Raw genomic sequence first — 25,959 nt, forward strand, 5'->3', positions numbered from 1 at the left:
CGTGGTAAGTGAAAAGGTGTAGTCTCTGCCTGCTCTTTCAGGACTGAGTCGAATAGAAAGAAAACAGGATTTTTTAAATACGTTTATTAAAATCAATTATAATATCTATTTAGTTCATATACAGCCACATAAATTATTAATAGTACGTACCTACTAAAGTAATACGGATGATGAAGTGAGATCGCGATATCGACTACCGATAACAGATGGCGCCATCAACGGAATACATTCAGTCAGAAAAGTATCGGGAATGGATTATTTATTTATGGTTCCAAATTCAAATTTTTGTTTTTTTTGTTGTTGTTAGATTGGCAAAACTGTTTTCCATTTTGGCGCGGAGTTTGAGTTGCATCTGTTGTTTACATTAAATACAGTGCTATTTTTATTTATATCATATCTAGTGTGTATTGCTAATTTCATAATGGATAAAAACATCGAACAAAGAGTTTGTCTTAAATTTTGCATTGCCAATGGAATATCGTGTTCGGAGTCACTGAAAATGTTACAGAAGGCTTACGGTGAATCGACTTTATCAAAAACTCGTGCTTATGAGTGGTACAAAGCGTTCAAAAGCGGTCGAGATGTGATGGAAGATTTGCCTCGCTCTGGTAGGCCATCAACGTCTGCAACTGAAGTTAACATCGCAAAAGTGAAGGAAATAGTGACTGAAAATCCTCATTCAACTTTGAGAGAGATAGCCACCGAACTTTCTGTATCTCACGAGTTGATCCGTACCATTTTAACTAATAATTTGGGTATGAAACATGTTGCCGCTCGGCTAGTCCCAAAAGACCTGAATTTTTTCAAAAACTCAATCGCATGAGAGTCGCTGAGGACATGCTAGAACGAGTCAATTCCGACCCAACATTCATGAAACGCATTGTTACTGGTGACGAGACGTGGGTTTACGAGTTTGACATGCAAACTAGTCAACAAGCTTCGGAGTGGCGCCTTCCAACTGAACCGAAACCGAAAAAACCACGCCAAAGTCGTTCAAAAGTCAAAGTCATGTTGACTGTTTTCTTTGACTATCGCGGTGTTGTGCACTCGGAATTCTTGCCGGAAGGTCAAACGGTAAATAAGGAATATTATTTGAGTGTTATGCGGCGTTTAAGAGAGCAAATCCGACGAAAAAGGCCAGATTTGTGGAAAGAAAATTCTTGGATTTTGCACCATGATAATGCACCTTCGCACAAGGCCATCATTGTGAACGAATTTTTAACCAAACACTCAACAAATACCATCGAGCAACCACCATATTCACCAGATATGGCTCCAGCCGACTTTTTTCTTTTTCCTAAACTCAAATTACCACTTCGTGGCACCCGTTTTCAATCGGTAGAAGACATAAAAGAGAATTCGCGGCGAGAACTGACCTCAATTCCGGAAACAGCGTTTAAAAAATGTTTTGATGATTGGATTATTCGTTGGCGTAAGTGTATCGTTTCTAAAGGAGCATATTTTGAAGGTGATAAAATAAATTTGGATGAATAACAAACAGTTTATGTATTATTGATCTTTTCCCGCTACTTTCTTGACAGAGTAGTATATACAATATATCGACAGTGATATAATTATTTCGTCTCAAAAGTTTAATTCACAAAAATACATTTAAATACTGATTACTACAGATTTTCAAATAAAACAATTATAAAAATGTTATTTTGTCAACAAGTTTAGTTCTATTTCTGTATGAAGTACTTACACACACACAAACACACATGGGGTCCTGGCTAGATCAATGTCTAAATACAACCACCAAATGTCAACTGATAATGCAGTAAACTATATGTAACAAAACCCTGCCCGATCTTAAAAAGTCACCTAAAAGACAAAATAAGAATTGAAAATTACTTATAAAATAAAAATTTTGAAATTTGAAAATTTTAAGATAATTTAAATAGCCTTAGCGGCGGCATGCGCAGATCGAGTGACGAAGAACAAATGAGGAAAAAGAACCATTTTTTCAAGACACAAACATTCGGAATTTGTGTATTTTCCAATTCGGATCGGAATTATTGTTACATTTGGTAGCAATGTCAATTAATGATAGCAGATGGCGCCACCAGATGACCACGCTTTCGACTTTCGCTAACAGAGGGCGCTGTCAGCAGATGATGCAGCACGGCGGCCGGCAGCGGGCGCCCTCGGGCTCCGGCGGGGGCTCCTCCAGCGCCAGGCCGCGCTTCAGCCGCGACATCTGCCGGATTAGAGTCAGGAACGCCTGTGGGACCCCCCAATATAAATAATCCGGATGGAATAATTGTTAGCAAGTGGGTCAATGAATATTTTAAAAAAATATTATACTCCTTCTTCGCTGATTTTTCTTGAGATTTCTTTCACATAATAAAAACAAGGTTCAGTTATAAATCCCAAACGCTATTCCCTTAATTATCGCATACGGTATCGACATGAATTGTTTTTCAAAAACGATATTCATATAAATTAAATGACCGATTTACTTTATATTTTAGTTCACACACATATTTAAAATCCACATATCAAACACATCGGTTTAGGTGTTCAGGATATAAATAATAAACTAAATTTTGCAAATCAGTATATTTCTGTCATCTCCAGTTCGAGTTGTACGGTACGTACGTGAACTAAACTAGCCTATAGGATTCAGTACATGAGTAGAAAACACGGCATTCTAGCCGCTTTACCGCTAGACACATTCACCGCAGCGCTTTAAATGTATCGATAACGTAAATGACGTCTCGGTCATATTAAATTGGCCTTTAACCAATAAAATCTATTAAGTTATCTTTCTAATTGATTGAAACGGTATTATTCCCGATTAATTTAAGAGTTCTTTTTTTTTGTTTTCTTTTCATAACCTATTAGGTTCTAACGTCACAAAATTATCTTTAATATATTAAATATTGTATAAATATTACAATTATTGAACAATAAAGGATTCTTTTTTATTTGGATATTTCCTTCAGCTTTCCAGCGCTGCAGCAAACATGTCAAATCCATACAAAATTCATTACACCAGTAAACTAATAAATGTTAATCACAAAAATATATAATATTTCCTGCTTTACAAACGAAAAGGAATGACACTACAGTTTATACATGCACAATACATGTAACCCTATATAATTTATATAACGTTGGCAGTACGAACTGACTTATACATAATTTTATAACCTGTTTAATTGTATAATTCTACATGATAACTATATTTCATTAAACTGGATATTTTCCATATACCTTGAATCGCGTGGCGGGTTATTTCATATTCACAATAATAGTTAAAAGTATTGAAGGCGAGTGATACCGAAAGATGTTAAAACAACTCCCGACATATTTATTATTTCGCACATTTAAAGTTGTTTTGCGTGAAGTACCAAGGTTTCACTGAAAATATTAGCTCGTAATACTGAGAAACTTTGACCCAATCAAAATATTGAAATGTCCTGTCTGTGTCGTTGATTCTTTTAATGATTTTTTCAATATTCTTATTATTTAAGCACAACGACGACAAAAGTATCACAAAAAGCAATATACTTAATCGGAACACATTCAATATGTCAACCAGAGTCAAAAGTCGAGTCGTTTGTGAAATACCCTCCACAGTTAGAAACAAACACGCACACAAGTGCAGACGAGAGCAGATCAGCCTCCCTCCACCCATCATCATCATTTCTTATCATCGACCATCACCGGCGAGAGGTTCAGGTGTATCTGTCTCCGACTGTACCGCCTCTACAGTGGACCACATAGAGAAGTATCCATTTATAACGCAGGTGCGTAAGGGAGTGCACACTTTTCTATATAGCCCACTGTAATTTATACCCAGTCTTCATATTGACTTTAATAATAAATTTATTAATGGCGAATTGGCCATCCCTAATGAGACCGGCAAAAAGCATAATCAAGATTATATCTACTTTTTATTCCAATAAATTTGACAGATCTGTCACCGGTAGTACAACTATCGGCCGCGAGAGGGCGCTCTGTTGCGAAAAGGAGATGTTTAAAGCTTAGTTCCCACGGGCTTACTTTTCACTGACAAATATATCAATATGTACGAGTATATCTGTTTGAACCAAATATTTAAAGACGATATTTTACGGTGTACCCTCTTCCTTACTGAGATCATACACTAGTCTCAATATAATTTACAAAAAAAAAAAATACAAAATATCCGGCGTCTTGTAATTTTATCATCTCGCATTATAGATCACCCCCTCTAGTTTCCAGTCACATAATAAATTAACAATACAACGACATACCTACAAATTACGAGTACAAAATGAGCACATATAGCAATAATTACACATAGTATATGTAGTGAAGTTGTGAAATACAAAAAACTGAGGCAGCATAGTGTTACATTAAATTCTTTAAATCAATTTCGTTTAAGGATGCTTTATCATAATATTATTTACATCATTGAACAAAATCATAACGTTAAATGTTACTAAGCTTGCTTTGAAATTCAATATATGCCACCGCAGTCTAATAAGACAATATGACAGTATAGACATGAACCTTTGCACGCTAACACTCCCACGTTTGGGGGGAACACAATTAAAACACTAAATTTTCACTTTTTTTTAAAAGAAATATTCGAGTATTAGATAATCACCAAAGATCATAAACTTGTGTTTCTGCGCGACCATACAATAAACCAGCATACACATAACATTTAGCGCTTATTTTAAAATAAATACAAAACTTACATTAGCATCCATACGTATTGATTAACATTGACTTGGAAACATATCGATATTGACAAATATCACTAAAAAAAACAATAATCTACATTTCTACACAAAATAAACCGGGTTATGCACGAAATTTGAACAACTTTCTTGTCAGGAATAATATTTTACACGTTACAAAAATTCTCTTCCTTTGATTATTGTCCACTAGCTGTGTAGAATAGTTATTTTGAGTATTATAGAAACCCTCAAGGGTGAATAATTTCCCCCGTTTTTTTTTCACATTTTCCATTTATTGCAGCGTGATGTTAAATAGCCTAAAGCCTCGATAAATAATATATTCAATGCAAAAAGAATTTTTCAATTCGAATCAGTAGTTCCTTAGATTAGCGCGTTCAAACAAACTCTTCAGCTTTATAATATTAGTATAGATAAGTTTTCAAGTCAACATTGGGTCACCGTCATCACTATCGGAACGTGCAAGCGCAAAGCTTAACATTACAAGAGCTGTTCGCGATGAAACGCCGCCGAATCACTCAGTCGCGCTTCACCGCGACCAGGTGAATTGCCAGCACCAAAATGGGCGAATATCATATTACAATTTATACATAGCCGTCGCTTATACTAGCACATCGCGGCTCATCTCCTGAGCACTGCGCGCTATTAAATGTGTGAGTAATATATTGAAAGTGTCTTAAAAAAAATATAATAATCAATCTGCAAATACTTTAGTGAATTACAGTGTAAGTTATTCTCTAAATCACCAATTTAAAAGTGACAAAAAAAAAATCATTACAATCATTACTATCTGATAATAAACAACAGAACATTCAACCTTTAATAGTAAATTAAAAAAAAAAAAAACAAAATGGCGCCGAAAAAAAAACAAACACAAACAAAACACTCACACATTCACAGCGAGCGAGCCCTAACATCCTACAACACGGTGCACTTGAGTTTCCTGCGCTTGCGATCCTTGAGCGCGCCGTTGGGGGCGCGGCTGTCCTCGCACTTGCGCGACCGGATCTCCCGCATCAGGTCGAAGAACACCTGCGGCACACACACACATACACACATCACCAACGCTGCCTCCACCGCGGACGACACGACTCACAAACAAACATCCCAAACATATAGGTATATAGTCCAACCAATATATATAGATACTTTATATAGGATATTTGTGCCGTGTGGTTCCCGTGACCGATAGAAAACGAGAATAGGACCACTCCATCTATTTCCCGTGGATGTCGTATAAAGGGTTAGGCTTATAAATTTTGGATTCTTCTTTTAGGCGATTGGCTCCCAACCTGTCACTATTTAAATCTCAATTCTATTAGTAATCTGTACCGTAAACCATCTCCAAGTTGTATAAATAGTGCTAGTTCCAACAGATACAATACATTCACGTCTATATCACTTGCGGGGTAGATAGAGCCAACAGTCTTGAAGAGACTGATAGGTGTTTAGCTTTATGATAGAATTGAGATTCAAACAGTGACAGGTTGCTAGCCCATCGCCTAAAAAACGAATCCCAAATTTAAACGCCTATCCCTTACTCGCCTTAACGGCATCCATAGGAAAGAGCTAGAGCGGTCCTATTCTCCAGTGCACACACGGTCTTCCTGGTCATTCGAAGACCATAGGTTCCTTGCACCGCGCACGGATTACAGACATTACTGACTGCATGTACCGACCTTGTCCACGTTGTCCCTGGTCTTAGCGCTGGTCGCCTCAAAGAAGAATCCCAAATTTAAACACCTTACTCGCCTTTTACTACATCCATAGGAAAGAAATAGAGCTGTCCTATTCTCCAGTGCACACACGGTCTTCCTGGTCATTCGAAGACCATAGATTCTCTGCACCCCTCACAGGTTACAGACATTACTGACTGCATGCACTGACCTTGTCCACGTTGTCCCTGGTCTTAGCGCTGGTCTCCACGTACGGCACCTGCCACGCGGAGGCGCGCTCGCGGCAGCTCTCCAGGGGCACCCGCCGCTTGTCCGCCAGGTCGGACTTGTTGCCCACCAGCAGGAACGGGATGTTCTCGTCGTTTTTCACTCGCAGTATCTGCTCCCTGTAACGTGTTTATACTTGTTTTGTCAAGATGCGACGAACAAAACGAACTTTGAAGTGATACCTCAACAAAATTCAAAATTTTTATTCATTATTATAGGATACTATATATCGCTTAATAATTGTCAAAACGTATGGTTTAACAACATTGGTTGACGTCAAATAAATTACTTAAAAACTAAGTTTACTGCCGCTTCCAAGGCGTCAGTGCAGAAGAAGCGGTAACAAACTGCACTGCAGCATTTTCTTCAACAACGTCAACTTCACAATATTAATTAAAATTAGAATAGAATAGAATCTGATTCTGGGTATCATTGAAGCCCTCAAGGGTGAATAATTTTCCCCTTTTTTTTACATTTTCCATTATTTCTTCTCGCTCCTAATAGTTGCAGCGTGATGTACATAATATAGCCTAAAGCCTTCCTTGATAAATGGTCAGTGGCAGAGCTGAAGGTAACAGCTAGTATCTTATGTTATCCATTAATTTAATTACCTGAACTCTTGTGTGGCGTCGAAGCTCTCAGGCTCTGTGATGGAAAACACGCACAGGAAGCCCTCCCCGGACCGGAAGTAGTTGTCCCGGATGGCCGCGTAGTCCTCCTGCCCCGCCGTGTCCAGGATGTCGATCTGAACCTCCTCCCCGTCTAATACTACCTGGAATTTAAAAAGAAAGTTTGAAAATATAATTTCGTTAACTTTAAGGAATATTAAACTCAAGAGAATCATCATATATATATTTTTTAATTACCGCTTTCCCTGGTGTCAAGACATACATACAAACATATAATCACGTCTATATCCCTTGCGGGGTAGGCAGAGCCAACATTCTTGAAGACTGTTAGGCCACGGTCAGCTGTTTGGCTTGATGATAGAATTGAGATTCAAATAGTGACAGGTTGCTAGCCCATCATCGACAATTAACTCGACTAACACTGAACACAATAACACGAGTTTAACAGTGAACCTGCTAAATGTAGCTGCTTCCAAGCTGGTTTTGAACCCATGATCTTATAACACCACTAGACATATCCACTAACAAAAGTGGCGTGACGTGTTCTGCCGTTGAAAGAAAGCAAAAGTCATGCCCTCAACATTGTTTCCATAAGTGCTAATTACTACAAAATCTACGCCACACGATGATGAGCTGTGACTCACTTCCTCACACCTCTCTTCACCGCGTCGTGGTGAGTCAATCATGATTGCAATATCGATGACCTCGAGGGTGAACAACACGTGCACAGTAGACCTTCCAATTGAAAGCGATTCTGGGGTCTGACTTGCCGCTGTATTTAAACATGCCCTTTTAATATTCTAAGTGGCTGTAGAGTCTGCGTCTTTTATATCTTATAAAATTCTCGTGTCACAATGTTCGTTCCCGTACTCCTCCGAAACGGCTCGGCTGATTCTCATAAAATTTTGTGAGCTACTCAATATACAATGTGAGTAGGTCTGAGAATCGGTCAACATCTACTTCTCATACCCCTTAGTGATAAGGGTTTTACATGGTCTACGCCTGAATTCTTCACTATGATACTAGATCTTACTTTCTTTCTACACCATGAATTGGAGAGTGAGGGCGGCAGCTTCCCGACGCCGCCGGAGCCAACCATGATCACCTTGTGCAGGGTGGGCTGCGCGCTCGGCTTCTACACCATGAGACCAAGTCTTATCTTCTTCAGCTGTCTGCCTTAATAAGCTCGTAGTCCTCACAAAATCATCATGCATAAACTAGAGCATTCCACCCTGTTTAACATAGAGTACTCCTGACTACTTCACCGTGAGACCAGGTCTTACCTTCTTCCTATAGCTGTCCGCTTTAGTGGGCTCGTAATCCTCCACAAACTCGTCATACATGAACTGGAGAGTGAGGGCAGACTTCCCGACGCCGCCGGAGCCGACCATGATCACCTTGTGCAGGGTGGGCTGCGCGCCCGGCTTCTTCGACATGATCCCGTGATGGTGGCACTTGGTGCCTCGCTGGAAGACAGAAAAGGCATCGTTAGTCTCAGCTGCAGGCCATTAGACATTCAGCGCACCTCGCACTCCTCTCCAGTGATAAATAACTAGTGCCGTGAGGTTCCCGGCACCATTACAAAATATAATAGGACCACTCCATCTTTTTCCCACGGATGTCGTAAAAGGCGACTAAGGGATAGGCTTATAAACTTGGGATTCCTCTTTTAAGCGATGGGCTAGCATCCTGTCACTATTTGAATCTCAATTCTATCACAAAGCCAAACAGCTGAGCGTGACCTATCAGTCTTTTCAAGACTGGTGGCTCTGTCTACCCCGCTAGGGATATAGACGTGATCATTTGGCTTTATGATGGAATTGAGACGGGTTGCTAGCTCATCGCCTAAAAGAAGAATCCCAAGTTTATAAGCCTGTCCCTTAGTCGCCTTTTACGACATCCATGGGAACGAGATGGAGTGGTCCTATTCTTTTTTTTATTGGTGCCGGGAACCACACAGCACGGCAAGTATATTTTAAAATACATACTAAACCCAAGATATAAAATAGATACGCATTCAAGTTCAATCAGAAAAAGATCTTTTTACATCATGCATCATAGCGATGTGAGCATGTACCCGGAATTAACGCCAGATCGAAAAAGACAGACCAGTAGACATGGCTCCATCCATCAGTACCGAAACAGCTAAGGGTGGTACACACTAAGATGAAAGGACAGAGTTAAGTCCACAGTTCTCACACAAACTAAACTGAAAACATCGACAAGGTTACAACAGCAGGCCAATTCTGCTATTTGTTAACCGAAACAGTTCGGATGCGTTTCAGCTTGGTTACAGTTGCGTTTATATTGTCAAACGGTATTCCAGTAACTTTACGTTGATAGCTGAAACGCAAATGAAACGGAAGCGGTTGGTTATTTGCTGCCGATGCAAAACTGTAACTTTGGACAATTCAACCAACGCAGAACCGTTGCGTTTCGGCCGGACCAATTGTCAAAAACTTATCAGAATACGAAATAATAGCCGAACGGCAAACGAAAGGTTACGTGTCCTTTAGCAGAATACGACAACCAAACAGTTTCGGATGCGTAACCAATGCGTTACGGCTTCGTTTTGACAAATTGCTAGGAGAATACCAAAAGTTGTAATCAATGCGTTTCCGATCCGTTTGGGATTAAAATAAAATAGCAGAATTGAGATGCAGATTCTTCTTACGAGCTTCAAGGTTAGAACGCAGAAGATAGAAAATATATCTTTTGCGAAGAAAGAAAAGGGATCTAGCATGAAACAAGTTGCTTAAAAATTAAATACATACGTCGAGTCGGCAATGCTCAAAAGTTACGATTATATGAGTATACAGAAAAAACATGAAGCCTTCTTATCTGCTAAACAAATACGTGCAGTTATTGAAAGAAAATACACAAGAGTTGTAGGTGGAACGGATGTATGAACAAGGTAAAGGCATAACTTTAGTAATAAACTTAACCGTATTCAATTTCAATACAACAGTTCGAGGAAAGCGGCTTTTAGATAACATTCACTTCTTTCCACATTTCTATTCCAAGTTTGGATAATTGTGAAGTTGACGTTGTTGAAGAAAATGCTGCAGTGCAGTTTGTTACCGCTTCTTCTGCACTGGCGCTTTGAAAGCGGCAGTATACTTACTTTTAAGTAATTTATTTAACGTCAACAAATGTTGTGAAACCAAAAGTTATGGCAATTATTAAGTGTTATTAAAGTGTCCTATGTATATTAATAATAGTTTTGAATTTTTGAATTCCTCTCAATAAACATGTAAACTCGCATCAAAGACTTTTGGAATATTGGCAGAATAAATACAGAATTTTGGCATGACAATAAGTATATCAACAGCGATTTGACGCGAAAACTCCTCTTTATCAAAATAAATAATACTTGATTGCTTACAAGAGCATCTAAAGGACATTCCATACGATGCTTAGCAGGATCTAATTATTGAAAAAGGTAATTTGAAAATCCAGATTTCTGCACTGAAAAATCTTTTATTTACTTGATAAAAGAAAAATTCTAATTCTGTTAGCAAATCAGAATTTATGGAAAACTAGCTGTGCCCGCGACTTCGTCTGCGTGGAATAGTTATTTTGGGCATCATTGAAGTCCTCAAGGAGGAATAATGTACCCCGTTTTTTTTCATATTTTCCATTATTTCTTCGCTTCTAATAGTTGTAGCGTGATGATAAATAGCCTAAAGCCTTCCTCGATAAATGGTCTATTCAACACAAAAAGATTTTTTTAAATCGAACCAGTAGTTCCTGAGATTAGCGCGTTCAAACAAGCAAACTCTTCAGCTTTAAATTATTAGTATAGATAAGTTAAAATTGATCAATTTTACGGAAAAGAAATAAGTAGTACAAGTTTATCGGATTATTACCAGTGCGTCGGTCCAAACTCGACGTTTACGTCCTGTCTAGACACAATTAACGCCGACTACAGTTATGTACGACATTCCCTTTATCGGCATGCACTAAATATCTGCGGCGTGTTGGCATAATAGTGACGCAAATCAGATGTATTGTTATATGACATTACAAATTATAAACCATAAATACATACATATAGTCACGTCTATATCCCTTGCGGGGTAGACAGAGTCAACAATTTTTAAAAGACTGAATGGCCACGTTCAGCTATTTGGCTTAACGATAGAATTGAGATTCAAATAGTGACAGGTTGCTAGCCCATCGCCTAAAGAAGTATCCAAAGTTTGTTTGTTTGGAAAGAGATGGAGTGGTCCTATTCTTTTTTGTATTGGTGCCGGGAACCACACGGCAATTATAAACCAAATACTTGAAAAACCAAGTATCATGAAAAATTCGTAAGTAGTTTTTTGTGTACTTAGGAATTTTTCATGTCAGTGGCTAGTATAAAATATAATTTCTGGACTTCTTGTTAAACCCACATATGTATAAACCGTGGTTAAACCAAAAATAACTGTACACAGAGGGTTTCTCACACCTTCGGTCAGTTGTGTAGGTACTCGAAACTGTAATTTAGCGACCACAACTAAAACATTCACCATTCAAACCTTTATGTTTGTGAAAGTATTTTTATTGCAGAACATAAAAAAACGGTGAAAGTTAAATTATTTTTAATTTTCCATATACTAAACCCGTCTAATATGATGTATTTTTTTATTTTTGGCTAGTCCTGTGGGCTAGTCTATCTGTTACAAAAAATACATACATATCAAATACAATCACGTCTTTATTCCTTGAGGGGTAGGCAGAGCCAGCAGTTCCGAAAAGATTGATAGGCCATGTCAAGCTGTTTAGCTTAATGATAGAAATGAGATTGAAATAATGACAGGTTGCTAGCCCATCGCCTAAAAGAATTCTAAATGTATAAGCCTAATACCTTAGTCGCCTTATACGACATCCACGGGAAAGAGATGAGTGGTCCTATTCTTTTTCCTATTAGTGCCGAGATCTACACGGCATCCAAAGATATCCTACAAGAAAACTTAGTACAAAATGTTTCATGTCATTACAATTAAAAGTATTTGGGAAGCTATAAATTAACATAGACAAAACTACAGGAAATTTAAACGTAACATTAGAATATAAATCACAGCATGGACAAATAAACATCATACTTTGTTTTCACAGACTGGCGTTCCGAGAAAATTCCTAAATAGTAAAGAGTTGCGCTGTATGTATGTTTGTGGGCGGAAACTGCCCAGAATGGAGTAGATCAGATTATGGATGACGCCACGCCGCTTCCTTTTAGGGCTATCGAGTTTGAAGACTATAGTTACTGCCTTTTTAAGGCATTTACCCATGTATTATAAGTCACTAGCTGTGCCCGCGACTTCGTCCGCGATATTAGTGAATAATCTCCGAGGTGTTTTTTACCGACTTCGAAAAAAGGAAGTTCTTCGACCGTTCTATTAATTATTATTGACTATGGATTAACATAATTCCTTTGATAATTTATTTATTTACATTGTTCTATTCAAGCCAAGGTCACGACCAACAAGCCACTTACCAGCCGTGCAAACCAATTAAATCGATATTTAGCTTCTGTAGGTACGCGACTGTACCTATCTAGAATGGCACGGTCATGGTGTCATTAAGGTCATCAAGGAGGTAATGACTCGTACGATTCTAACAATATCTCATTGTGACACTTACCTACTTGGATAACTGTCGTAATAAGTACAGTGGGTCCGAGAGATATCGGGACTTCGTCTTTAGTGGTCATCGGAAAGTGGCCTTAGTATCTCCTGGTCCCACTGTACATAAAATTACGTCTCTGCATAGAGATGAAAGCAGACACAACATCTTTCCACTTGCAAAGATGTATTTGTTTTTGTTTAGGAAAAATGACAAATATATAATTTTATTGTCAAATATTCTTAATTTTATGTTCTATAATATAGTTATGTTAAACTGATTATTTCTCTCCTCTTTTCTCCTTCTATCTTCTGTAGGAATAAATAACTTTGTAACTATAGGTACTTCCTACGAAATACTACCGATCTTACTTTTGCTTATATCGTTAGGCACTTCATTATAATCAGCGTAGCCCAATTTGACGTGACGCTTTCTGATGGTATATAGAATATCTACAACGTAAGAGTGCGATTACAACTTAAAAGAGAACATAGAATTCATGACTATAGGGTTCAAAATCCGACGTACAAATATGTTTATGGTGCCCACGGTAATTAGCAAGGAAAAGTGTTTTAATTGTCGCGGGAACATTGCACGTTTTGACTTTTAAAGAGAAATTGTACTGACATACAAATGCAAGTTAGAGTTAGGGTTTTAACAGATTTATATTTCTTCTTTTTTCTTTTTTTAAGGCCTTAGAAAAAGAAACCTGTCTGTATTCGAATCTCGGTTCTATCATTAAGCCGAACAGCCGATCGTGGCCTATCAGTATTTTCAAGACTGTTGACTCTGTCTACCCCGCAAGGGATATAGACGTGATTATACATACATACATAAAAAATCACGCCTCTTTCCCGGAGGGGTAGGCAGAGACTACCTCTTTCCACTTGCCACGATCTCTGCATACTTCCTTCGCTTCATCTACATTCATAACTCTCTTCATACAAGCTCGGCGGTTTCGGGTACTTTTGACCTGACCCTTTACCAGGACGTCCTTAATTTGATCAAGATACGTTCGCCTGGGTCTTCCCACTCTGACCTTTCCCTCCACACTCTTCTTGTATATCTGCTTAGTCAACTTGCGTGATTATATGTATGTATTTCTAGAAAACAGACAAATAGGACTAGGAAGTCGTACTATGCCTATCGTGGTACGATCAGCGTTGGAACAGCCTGACTGGAACAAAGAGGCGGAACCGTTATGTACGTTGTGACGTCAAATTCCATTGAGAGACGCGTGGAACACAATGCGAATGTGAAGCCGGTGGCAGGTGAACAATGGTCACGGTTAATTGTTATTTACGCTATGATAATGTCGAGAGAAAATATGGTATGGGTTCCAGCTGGGTGGCTGTCACTATAGTTAGCCTTTGCTATGTCAAAGTGCGGTGTGAAACGCTTACTGGTCTTAAATGTACGAAGATGGAGTGGATTTTCTATTTATAAAAGACAAGCTGTGCCCGCGGCTTCGTCCGCGTGAAACAGGACCACTCCATCTCTTTATCATGAATGTCGTATAAGACGACTAAGGGATAGGCTTACAAACTTGGGATTCTTTTTTTGGGCGATGGATTAGCAACCTGTCACTATTTGAATCTCAATTCTATCATCAAGCTAAATAGATGAGCGTGGTCATTCAGGCTTTTCAAGACTGTTGGCTCTGTCTACCCCGCAAGGGATATAGACGTGTCCATATGTATGTGTATGTATAGTATAATTACTGCCAGTGCTCACAGGTTATAATCATAGAAAAAATACTGTAGAAACACAAGGTTATGCAAACCTTCATTCAGGCAACAGTATATATGATGCCAACGTGATGCAAAGTATTCAAGAAGGTACCCTGTATTACGAACCCCAGGCCCCAAAGCAGGGTGCAACTGGGAACACGCAACGATAAGAGAGAGAGAGAGACTAGAGTCAACAAATACTCGAAGATCAAACGACCCACGACAGCCGCTTCTCCGTTAACTTCTGTCCATGCCACTTCAGAACTGGCGAATGGAACCATGGTTACTCTCCCGGCATAACTAGGGTCAAAAGTCAGATAATGAAAGCAAAATTCAAAGATTCTGGATAACAATGCTACAAGTTCGCATAATCATAGAAAAAATGGTGATTATAACGCATCTCCAATGCTTTTAATGTGCGCTGCCTCTTTGATTATGGATTTTCCTTTTTATTTTGGTTGACTGGAAGAAATCCAGATTGGGATAAGTCCGCCACATATACTTCTAAATGACTGTTCTATTTTAGTTACATTTATTTTTATCTATACTAATGTTATAAAGCTGCAGAGTTTGTTTGTTTGTTTGTTTGAACACGCTAATCTCAACTACTGGATCGAATTGAAGAATTATTTTTGCGTTGAATAGCCCATTTATCGAGGAAGCATTTAGGCTTTAAAACATCACGCTGCAACTAAAAGGAGCCAGGAAATAATAGAAAATGTAAAAAAACGGGAGGGTAAATTTTTCATCCTTGAGGGCTTCAATGTTGCCCAAAATAACTATTCCACGCGGACGAAGTCGCGGGCGCGGCTAGTGTGCAATAAAGAGTTTACAAACAAACTACAAAAAATTGAAAGTGACACATTCATTCGTCTACGTTTTTATTTCGATCCAAAGACCGCTGACCCTCCATTCAGGATGGGGGACACGGAAACCAGTGCATCCACTTTCGCGACCGTCGCCATTATGTAATTATGGAAATACATACTTTTGTGACTAAATTTCTAGTCCTTTCATTTTTCACGAAATTTTGAGTTCACGATTTCGAATACCATGTTTATTAATTTCCGTTGATTAACTTTCTCACTTCCATCATTATGCTTTTCAGGTAAACGTAGTTTTTAAATCTAAAGACTATTCGTAAATCATCGTAAGGATTTCTTGGGAATTTTCAAAATGTTGCTCTACTGAACATGAACATGAACATGAACATTGGTACCACACCCAGCCAAGCAAAGCCTGACCCAGTCTAGCTGGATACACCAGGGGGCACAGATTTTATAGGGAGTGACACGCTCAGGGATGGGAGAGGAAGGCCGACCAGCCGCAACCAGTCGACCACAATCGACCGACTCAACCAGTCGACCACAATCGACCGACTATACAGCCTATAGCCAATATAGGAATTAAGGAAGACGGGTATTTCGACGGAGGAGAGCGTTGATGTGTTGCGTGTTTCCTTCTTCCTTGTATCTAGTTCTTGTTTTAACGGTTCGTTATCAGTTTCATTTATTTCGTAGGAATCTCGTGCTGCTGTGATGATTTTTGTTATAAGTCGCGATGTCTGCCCATTCTAAAGAATTTGTAGTGTAGGATTTCATTAGGCCTTCGTTATTATGTAGGAATTTTATCCCCGTTTCGATGGTTTTTGTGATTGGTTGGTCGGCTGTTTCAGATCTTTATTCTTGTCATCCAAATTTGCCTTCAACCTGTGGCTTTCTCTCAAGTTGGCCGCGTTGTTTCCAATGTAAGTACTTCCAGTTTTAGATATTGATGTCACACGTTTCGTTTGTAGTGTTGTTTCTAAAGTGTCGTGTTTCTTGTACACTTCCAGTTGCAGCATTAGCCCTAATGCGTCGTGTTTCTCCAGTTCGTAGCATAGATTCCGATTTTATTTACTGTAGTTTTTCCAGATCTCATTTTCGCCTCCTATGCCCGTGTTTAATCAGGTTCTTAGTATTGATTCTATACGTCGTGATATCTTTAATTAGCAGCGTTTATTCCTATACGTCGTGTTTGATGATGATGATTTCCATCAGTTCGCAGCATTCATTCCTATACATAGTGTTTTCTCGGATCCAAACCTATGATTCCAATACATTGTGTTTTCTCAGGTTCGCAGCATTAATTCCAATACATCATGTTTTCTCTAATTCGTAGTCTTGATTCCAATACGCCCTGTTCTCTCAGGTTCGCAGCAATGATTCCAATATGACCTCTATCAGTTCGCAGCATTAATTCCAATCATGTTTTCTCTTTCTTTCCAATACATCATGTTCGCAACATTAATTCCAATACATCTTGTTTTCTCTAATTCGTAGTCTTGATTCCAATACATCGTGTTCTCTCAGGTGCGCAGCATTGATTGCAATATGACCTCTATCAGTTCGCAGCATTAATTCCAATATGACCTCTATCAGTTCGCAGTATTAATTTAAATACATCACGTTTTCTCTTATTCGTTGTCTTGCTTCCAATACGTGATGTTACCTCAGGTTCGCAGCATTGATTCCAATAAGACCTCTCTCAGTTCGCAGCATTAATTCCAATACATCATGTTTTCTCTAATTCGTAGTCTTGATTCCAATATGTCGTGTTCTCCCAGGTTCGCAGCATTGATTGCAATATGACCTCTATCAGTTCGCAGAATTAATTCCTATCCATCATGTTTTCTTAAATTCGTAGTCTTGATTCCAATACGCCATGTTGTCTCAGGTTCACGGCATTGATTCCAATATGACCTCTATCAGTTCGCAGCATTAATTCCAATACATCATGTTTTCTCTAATTCGTAGTCTTGATTCCAGTATGTTTTGTTCTCTCAGGTTCGCAGCATCGATTCCAATATGGCCTCTATCAGTTCGCAGCATTAATTCCAATATGACCTCTATCAGTTCGCAGCATTAATTCCGATGTGACCTCTATCAGTTCGCAGTATTGATTGCAATATAACCTCTATCAGTTCGCAGCATTGATTCCAGTCCATCAAGTTTTCTCAAATTCGTAGTCTTGATTCCAATACGTCATGTTGTCTCAGGTTCGCAGCATTGATTCCAATATGACATCTATCAGTTCGCAGCATTAATTCCAATACATCATGTTTTCTCGAATTTACAGCCTTAATTCAATACGTCGTGTTGTCTCAAATTCGCGGCATTGATTTTAATAAGTCATGTTTTTTGAGGTTCGCAGCATTAGTTCCAATATATCGGTTTTCAGTATTTCCTCCAGCTCGTAGCCTTGATTCCAATATGACTTCTCCAGTTCTTAGTACTTAGTTTTATTTAGCACTCAATTTTGATTCTAATATGTCGTATTTTTTCCAAATTCCAGCATTGATTTTATTGCCTGAGATCCACGTGGTTTTGCAGCTTGCTCTGCCGATTAATTTATTTAATCTAAGTTGTTCAATCGTTATAAGGTTTGTTAGAATTTCTCCCGTGGTATTTTTGTGTTTGTGGTGGAGGTTTTCCTCTATGCTCTTTAAGGTGCGTTGTTTTCTAGTGTCTTGGTTTACGGCATGTGCGTTGAAATCACCTAGAATTATCAGGTTGAAGTTGTTTGGCTGTACTCTTATGAGTTTTCGGATTCGTATGAGGTCGTTAGTTACTGCGGATGTTGAGTTTGATCAATGTTTTGTGATCACGAGTAGATTAGTTTTGCTTCCGACGTTGATTAATGCTGCCATGTTGTTAATGTTGGATTTCATCCAGTCAGTCGATATATTGTAGTTTTTCTTTGTCAGGATGACTAGTCTAGCCCTCGGCTACTATTGTTGCCGCTCAAAATCCAGTTATAGTGTTTAGATTCATAGGTGCCGGATATTATGTGCGTTTCTTGAAGGCAGGCTATAGGCATTGCTTTGTCTTCCAGTGTTTGGTCGATGTCCAATTTCTTAGTTAGGGTTGCAGCGCCTCTTACATTCCATGTTGCTATGTTGAGGTTATTATTATCGATCTGGTCGTGGTTTAGTAGGGCCTGGGACGAATAAGTCTGTGGCCTGTCTCGTCTGGGCGGCATCCATCGGCGTGTAATCGTTAGAGCTTAGTGTGTCTTGAGTTATGATTGGGCCCATTGCGCCCATATGGTGTTCGAAACAATCGTAGTAGTTTTCTATGAAGATTAAACTCTGCTATTTCTTTTAAGAGGGTGCCGAGAAATACTTTGACGTGGATGATGTCGTATTCGGCGGCAGCTATTAGAATGTCGGTTCCACCTCATACTCCTTCCGTGAATTGTGATTTTGTGTATTTCTTGATTTGTGTTTCTAAATCTGAAATATCTGTTTGATGGTTCAGGTTGCTTATAATTTCTTGGCGTTTGTTTTTGTCGTGTTGGTTTTCTTCCGTATATTTTGCAAGGTCTCGACGAATCGCACGGTGATCGAATGTTAGGCCTAATAAGTCATTTATTTGGTGAGCTTTGCTTTTGAGTGATTGCTCTGTATATGCAGTTGCCATCTCGCATTATTTCCTTTATCGATATGATTTTTGTGTTTGTTCTTGCAATGTATTTTAGCTGTAAAAAGAACTTAATATCTAGAATGGCTGTGGAGAGAATGGTTCATTATTAAGTACTATAATGGTTTATGGTTTAGTATGTGTATTTGCAGGGTTTTGTTTTTTAGGTTGGTAATTTGTTTTGGCCAGATGTGCGTTCTTTGGCTTTTATTGTCGGATTCATTGAAATTGTTGTTTCTTTAGGGTCCCTCTTTTTGTTATTTCTTTTTAAAATTTTTGTTTATTGCGCAATGCTCGCACATGTTCGGCATTGACTTTCGAGAAAGTTTTGTAGGAGGATTATTTTATAGTGTTGCGCTGTCATTGACGCCGATGGTTTTATTTATTTATTACGGATGGCCCTGTTTAGGTTTTTTCTCTTTTTTAGAGTTTTTGTGTATTCTGAATATAGAATAATTGTTACATGGACAAGGTTTATTAAGTCTGGTGATTGAGGTTCCTTAATTTTGTTAACATATATGAATTACTATACTACATTAATTATTACATTAGCTGGTTCATATGGTTTGGTATATTAATTGGCTTTGAGATGTTTGACCTTTTTTGATAATAATAGCGGGAGCTACGATACTCGGGTGTTAGTGGTTGTTAAAGAAAACCTACGTGAATTTAATGATGTTATTTGTTGTTATAGTTAAAAATGTAGTTGGGGTTGTTATTGGATTGATCTCGATGTGTTTAAATGTTTGAAGTTTCTTAGGCCCTATTGTGTTGTTTACTTGATTTGTGTCATTTAACTTTTACACAGAATTGAGCTTGCCATAGATTGTTGAAAAATTGTTAGCAGAATTGGTATTTACTTTTAATTTTATTGGTTATAAATAATTGAATGTAGGGACTGTTCTGTTTGGGTTAAAATGACGTATTCTTATCATAGTTTTCTTTCTTGGGAGCTCTGGTACCGCAGGTGTTAAAGTATATAGAAACGATCTCACCGGGTTTTCTGCAGCACGAGCACATATAAATATCGCAATTGTTGCGCTGCACCAACACAAAACACTTGAAAACACGACACAATTTGCACTATGTATGGTTTAAGGAATCTAAAACTAAAAAAGTCTCTTAATATCGCGACTAAACTTATTGTATGAGGCTCAGCCCGGGTGACGTTTAGGCGGTGCGAGTGGTCAACAGATGTGATGGGATCTATTGTGTTCGGCACGACCGTCTTCGTCCGATGTCCAAACGAGACTCCATTTTTTTCAAAATGTTGCTCTACTCATTATAAATTTTACTACAATTTCGTAGGAACCCACTACTAATCCCAGTATTGTTCTCTTAATTCGGTATTTATTCTCCAAAAAAAGTGCCGCCCCGTTGCAAGTGATTATTTTAGTTTTTCAATAGTATTTCTTTTATAACTATGTACTATTATATTGTGTAAATTTCTGTGCAATAAGGATATAACAAACATTTACAACAATTAATATTAGTTAATATTATTTAATTAGGTATATTTATTATTAGTACTTTACTGATTAATTGTATAAGATTTTATTATTTAGTTACAAACAAACAAAATAACAAGAGTTTAATACCGTGCTAAGTAATAGCAAGAATTTAATTTTCAGAAAGCATGCACGGCATGAGTGATTGCAGGCTGTCTGTCTGTGGCATACCGTTGAGGTCATGGCACGGCGCATGAAGTCGATTACTTCATACTCAATTTCATTGCAAATATCATTAGAATTTAGTTAAAGAGTTTGAAGGATTCTTACTTTCATCGAACAATAGAAACCATGGTATATTATTTTAAATGTGAAAAAAAAAATGTCAAACTATTAGGTTGTCCTGTCTAAACCATTATTCTTTTTCCAGATAAAAGAGATATTATACCGGACTCTAGCACCAAAGCATAGCGGCAGAAAACACACGAAAAGATCAGAAATACACTCATAAATTAAGCTTTACAAAAGGGGGCTAAGTTTTGTAGCGAATTTCCAAGCGGTCAGAAGGTAGTAACAATAAATATATCATTACAATAGCCCTCATGAATCATAACTAATCCTCTGAGTCAATTAGCTCGTCCAGAGGTCGCCGGTGTCTGCAGTTAGAGGTTATGACGGAAGAACTATATTTTATTCTGTTCGTCATACATGCCGTGTGGTTGCCGATACCAATACAAAAAAGAATAGGACCACTCCATCTTTTTCCCATGGATGTCGTAAAAGGCGACTAAGGGATAGGCTTACAAACTTTGGATTCTTTTTTAGGCGATGGTCTAGCAACCTGTCACTATTTGAATCTCAATTCTATCTTAAAGCCAAATAACTGAACGTGGCCTATCAGTCTTTACAAGACTGTTGGCTCTGTCTACCCCGCAAGGGATATAGACGTGATTATATGTATGTCGTCATACATCTGGGCTTTTATTCCGGTTGCGTCCTCTCTAGAGAAGATCCCTGGGTCTGCCTAGCTATACAGCGTGGGGTGTAACATAAAAAGCTTAATATTTTATAGGTGTAGAACCATCTTGGTATACAGTTTACTCTTTATCTATAAAAAGTGATGTGTTGACACAAAAAGGCAACGAACGAATGATAAGGTAAGGACATAATGTTGAGAACCAGATTCCATCAAAAAATTGACGCGATAAAGTAATATGTTTGCGATTCCGAAAGTGTAGAAACAAATGCTTAAAAATCTTCGTCGTTATTTTTCGAAGGAAGTATGCAGAGATCGCGCCAAGTGGAAAGATGTAGTCACTGCCTACCCCTCCGGGAAAGAGGCGTGATTTTATGTATGTATGTATGTATGTTATTATTTTAAAATAATTTATTTATTAGGCGATGGGCTATTTGAATCTCAATTCCATCATAAAGACATACAGCTCGTTGGCTCTGCCTGCCCTAGCAAGTGATATAAACGTGACTATATGTATGTCAATGAAATATATATACGGATGCTTTCCAGGGTAGGGTCAATTTAATATAGCACACAAATAATTTGAATTTTGTCGGCATGTAAATAAAGACCAAACTAAAATTGAACTATTTATTATCTTCGTGACTGGGATCCATTACCGATGGTGTCCTTAACCCAAACCTAATCGATTGTCTGCTGTATGTATGAAAATGATCGATTCTACTCTGTCATGCCACATCACTGTTATTTCCGTAAATAGCATATTGTTAACAGGTGGAATGGTTCGTCAGTCAAAGACAAATGGTCTAGATTCTAGAAAAGATTATTATGAACTTATAACCAACAGGGAAATACAATCAATACAATCTTAAAACCCACAAAGACAACATAAACAGTTTACTATTAAGCACATCGACCGCATGTTAGTTTATTGACATACAGCAAAACCTTCACAGATTGTGACACGCAAAATTAGAAATTGTAATCAAAGATATGAGAGATTGATTTACCTTTTCACGAAAACAAGGTATTGGTGAACAACAAGACATATCACTTCCCCCCTGCAGCGCTCACAAATAAAAATAAATAAGGGAGCACTTAACACAACTGACGGTAAACTTGTAGGTACATACAAACAAACACACTTTATAAAAAAAATTTACTACACTTCAATGGCCAACATGCTCTTCCAATTAAAACGGTGTCACAACATACATTTCTGGGATAAATAAAAACACAAAATCACAAAAAATTCAAATCACGTCACAACCAAGCGCCGGCGCATCCAGCATCACATTGAAACAATTCAAATGTCTACAATCGTGTGATTACCCCGCCAGACGTATTCCGGCAAGCAAACATTTTGCGAGTTAAAAATAACAAGTACTCTTTCCGGGTAGTGATTCATTTTACATTATTTTTTTTTGTGATATGCTTGCATTCCGCGAATTTTGAGCTGAATTCCTTTAAAACCAAGTAGTAGGATGACACATCATCGTGAGACAGGAGCTAAGTCAATTAAGAGGGTTTAAAAGGTTTTGGAAAAAGGGGACGAACGAAAGAGATGGATGGATTGCGTGGAGTAGGAAATGATTGTCTAGTCTAAAGCAATGGAAATGAATACATATATCACGTCTATATCCCTTGCGGGGTAGACAGAGTCAACAGTCTTGAAAAAACTGAAAGGCCACGTTGAGCTGTATGGCTTTATGATGAAACTGAGAAACTGAGATTCAAATAGTGACAAAATTCAAAATTTTTATTCATTATTTATAAACCTCTTATCATTAGTTTTTGCGTGAGTTACAAACATCCATACTGACATACTCAACAAACTTTCGCATTTATAATATTGATAGGATAAATATAAGATTATCACAAATAATATAAAGATGTATTTAGCTGATTTTACTGCGCTTACGCACTATACCATAGCTAGGTTAACTAAACAGCGTGAATGTTTGTTAAGCCACTAAACTCGTGTGAACTAGGCATTACCTCGAATGACGCACAGATAAGCATCAGCCACTGATAAGAGATCTCACTCGTGGACAGACGATGCGTGTCTCGAGGTGATTGAAAAAACCACATATATATATATGATATAATCACGTCTATGCCCGCAAGTGTATATACCCATACACTTGCGGGGTATACAGGGCGAACAGACATCAAAATACTGAAAGGCCACGCTCAGCCGTTTGGCCCTAACGATAGAATTGAGATTCTAATAGTGACAGGTTGCTAGCCCATCGCCTAAGAGAATCTCGAGTATATGTATAAGCCTATCCCTTAGTCGCCTTTTTCGACATCCATGGGAAAGAGATGGAGTGGTCCTATTCTTTTTCTATTGGTGCGGGAACCACACGGCACTATGTGTGTACGTATTTTATTTTAATCAAAGGTTGAGTCATTCATCCGACCATGAATAATCAAGTCTAGATAAGACCGATTCTCCGTTAAACACAAGTTCTTGTAAACGTAAACCATTAAAAAAAAGAATAGGACCACTTCGTCTCGTTCCGACGGCGACTAAGGGATGGGCTTCTAAACTTGGGATTCTTTTAGGCGATGGGCTAGCAACCTGTCACTATTTGAATCTCAATTCTATCATTAAACCAAACAGCTGAATGTGGCCTATCAGTCTGTTGAAGACTGTTGGCTCTGGCTACCCCGCAAAGGATATACACGTGGCTATATGTACATATGTATAGTCACGTCTATGTTGAGTCATTCATCCGACCATGAATAATCAAGTCTAGATAAGATCGATTCTCTGTTAAACACTAGTTCTGGTAAACGTAAATAGCTAAAAAAAAAAAGAATAGGAGCACTTCGTCTCGTTCCCATGGATGTCGTCAAAGGCGACTAAGGGATAAGCTTCTAAACTTGGGATTCTTCTTTTAGGCGATGTGCAACCTGTCACTATTTGAATCTCAATTCTATCATTAAACCAACCAGCTGAATGTGGCCTATTACCTAGCCTTTTCAAGACTGTTGGCTCTGTCTACCCCGCAAGGTATTGGACGTGATTATGTGTGAATATACCTATGTCTGGTAAACGCAAATAGGTAAAGTAAGTAGTTATCAAATGTTAGAATTTTAATGATTCATTAGCGGCTGAGTTAACAAAGCATTGTTAGTAGGTAGGTATGTAAATTAAGGTTATATTTAGAACCTAGTTATGAAATCCTTGCTAATATTAAAAATGCGAAAGTGATTATATTTGGTTGTTACCTCTTTCATCGCGGTATAAAATATAGCTCCCAGTAAGATTTGCAAAAAACCTGTATACTTTTGAAGGTGGCGCAAATTTCGTCGCGTTTTTGTAGATGGCGTCAAATTCGTCGCTTTTTGTAGACATCGCTAAGATCACGCGGGTGAAGTTACAGGTAAAAGCTAGTTAGAAATAATGTCTATACATATACATAACTTTTCTCATGCTTTGGGCTGGACTGTTAGAATATTTAAATAGACACAATATTATCTGTTTGGTATTTTCTAAAATATTGACTTCAATTTCAATTGAAGGCTCTAAGTTTTACCCGCCATCAAAATAAAACGTGGTTCTCAGTTTGGCCTGTACAAATATTTGTTTGTTTGTTTGTCTGTATGTTTGTCCGCGATTATCTCGCGTTTCGCTGAACCGATTTTGATACTGCATTCAGGCAAGTGTTTGTTACACTTAGGAGGTTTTAGAAATTTAACCGACCTCAAGAAGACTAGTCGCTAAAACCGTAGCACTATGTCGGCCGCATAATAGCACATTGTGATTGTGTAAAACACGCAAACTTGTAAAGTTCCAACAAAAAATGGGGTTCCAGTCGAGTGGCTCAGAAATAGAAAACGGCGCGCTGCATACTTGCCAGTGCAATGCTGTCGATAGAAAATGATTTGACAACTGAGATGCATAATTTGGACAACAGGGTTGCCCTCAAAATCTCTTAGACAGGCATGTTACATCTTCGTCTTCATCGTTGGTTACTATTAGAATAGCATAGCATATAATAGAATAGATTTATTTTCAAAATTGGATACAAGGTAACACTTAAGGTGACGTCGCATCAATTAAATCTATAACTACTACCGCTTCCAAAGCGCATGTGTAGAAGAAGCGGCGGAACAAACTACACTGCAGCATTTTCATCGGACTATTAGGTGAGATGGTTGACAATTGCCTAATACAATATTGAATAATTAAAAAAGAAATGGCGGGAATGTTATTAGATGAAGTGGGTGCACCGGACGAGTTTGAGTGGGTAGGCTGACACAAGCCCCACTCTCCAATTCCCTCTCGGGGTAGATAGAGCCAACAGTCTTGAAAAGACTGAAAGGCCACGTTCAGCTATCTGGCTTTATGATGGAATTGAGACTAAAAAAGTGACAGGTTGCTAACCCAACGCCTACAAGAGGAATCCTAAGTTTATAATCCTATCCCATAGTCGTCTTTTACGACATACATGGGAAAG

General features: G+C 38.2%; 1 protein-coding gene across 5 annotated transcripts in view; it reads right to left on the reverse strand.

The window, feature by feature from the left end:
* Nucleotides 1-68: 68 nt before the first annotated feature.
* The window catches only part of LOC106133166 (ras-related protein Ral-a), a 28,978-nt gene continuing 3,087 nt past the window's right edge, over nucleotides 69-25,959 (reverse strand). For 3 of the 5 annotated variants that reach the window (XM_060947249.1, XM_060947250.1, XM_060947247.1), the window contains exons 2-5: nucleotides 8,550-8,732; nucleotides 7,249-7,409; nucleotides 6,582-6,756; nucleotides 69-2,224 (exon numbers count right to left, since the gene is read on the reverse strand). In XM_060947249.1, coding sequence (XP_060803232.1) covers nucleotides 2,108-2,224; nucleotides 6,582-6,756; nucleotides 7,249-7,409; nucleotides 8,550-8,702 — 606 coding nt within the window. In that variant the 5' untranslated portion in view covers nucleotides 8,703-8,732 and the 3' untranslated portion in view covers nucleotides 69-2,107. Of the gene's footprint in view, nucleotides 2,225-5,584; nucleotides 5,727-6,581; nucleotides 6,757-7,248; nucleotides 7,410-8,549; nucleotides 8,733-22,500; nucleotides 22,773-25,959 lie in introns of those variants that run through there. The other 2 variants (XM_060947248.1, XM_013332801.2) reach the window with 2 other exon arrangements.

This window comes from Amyelois transitella, chromosome 13, assembly GCF_032362555.1.
Source record: "Amyelois transitella isolate CPQ chromosome 13, ilAmyTran1.1, whole genome shotgun sequence".
Taxonomy (NCBI): Eukaryota; Metazoa; Arthropoda; class Insecta; order Lepidoptera; family Pyralidae; genus Amyelois; species Amyelois transitella.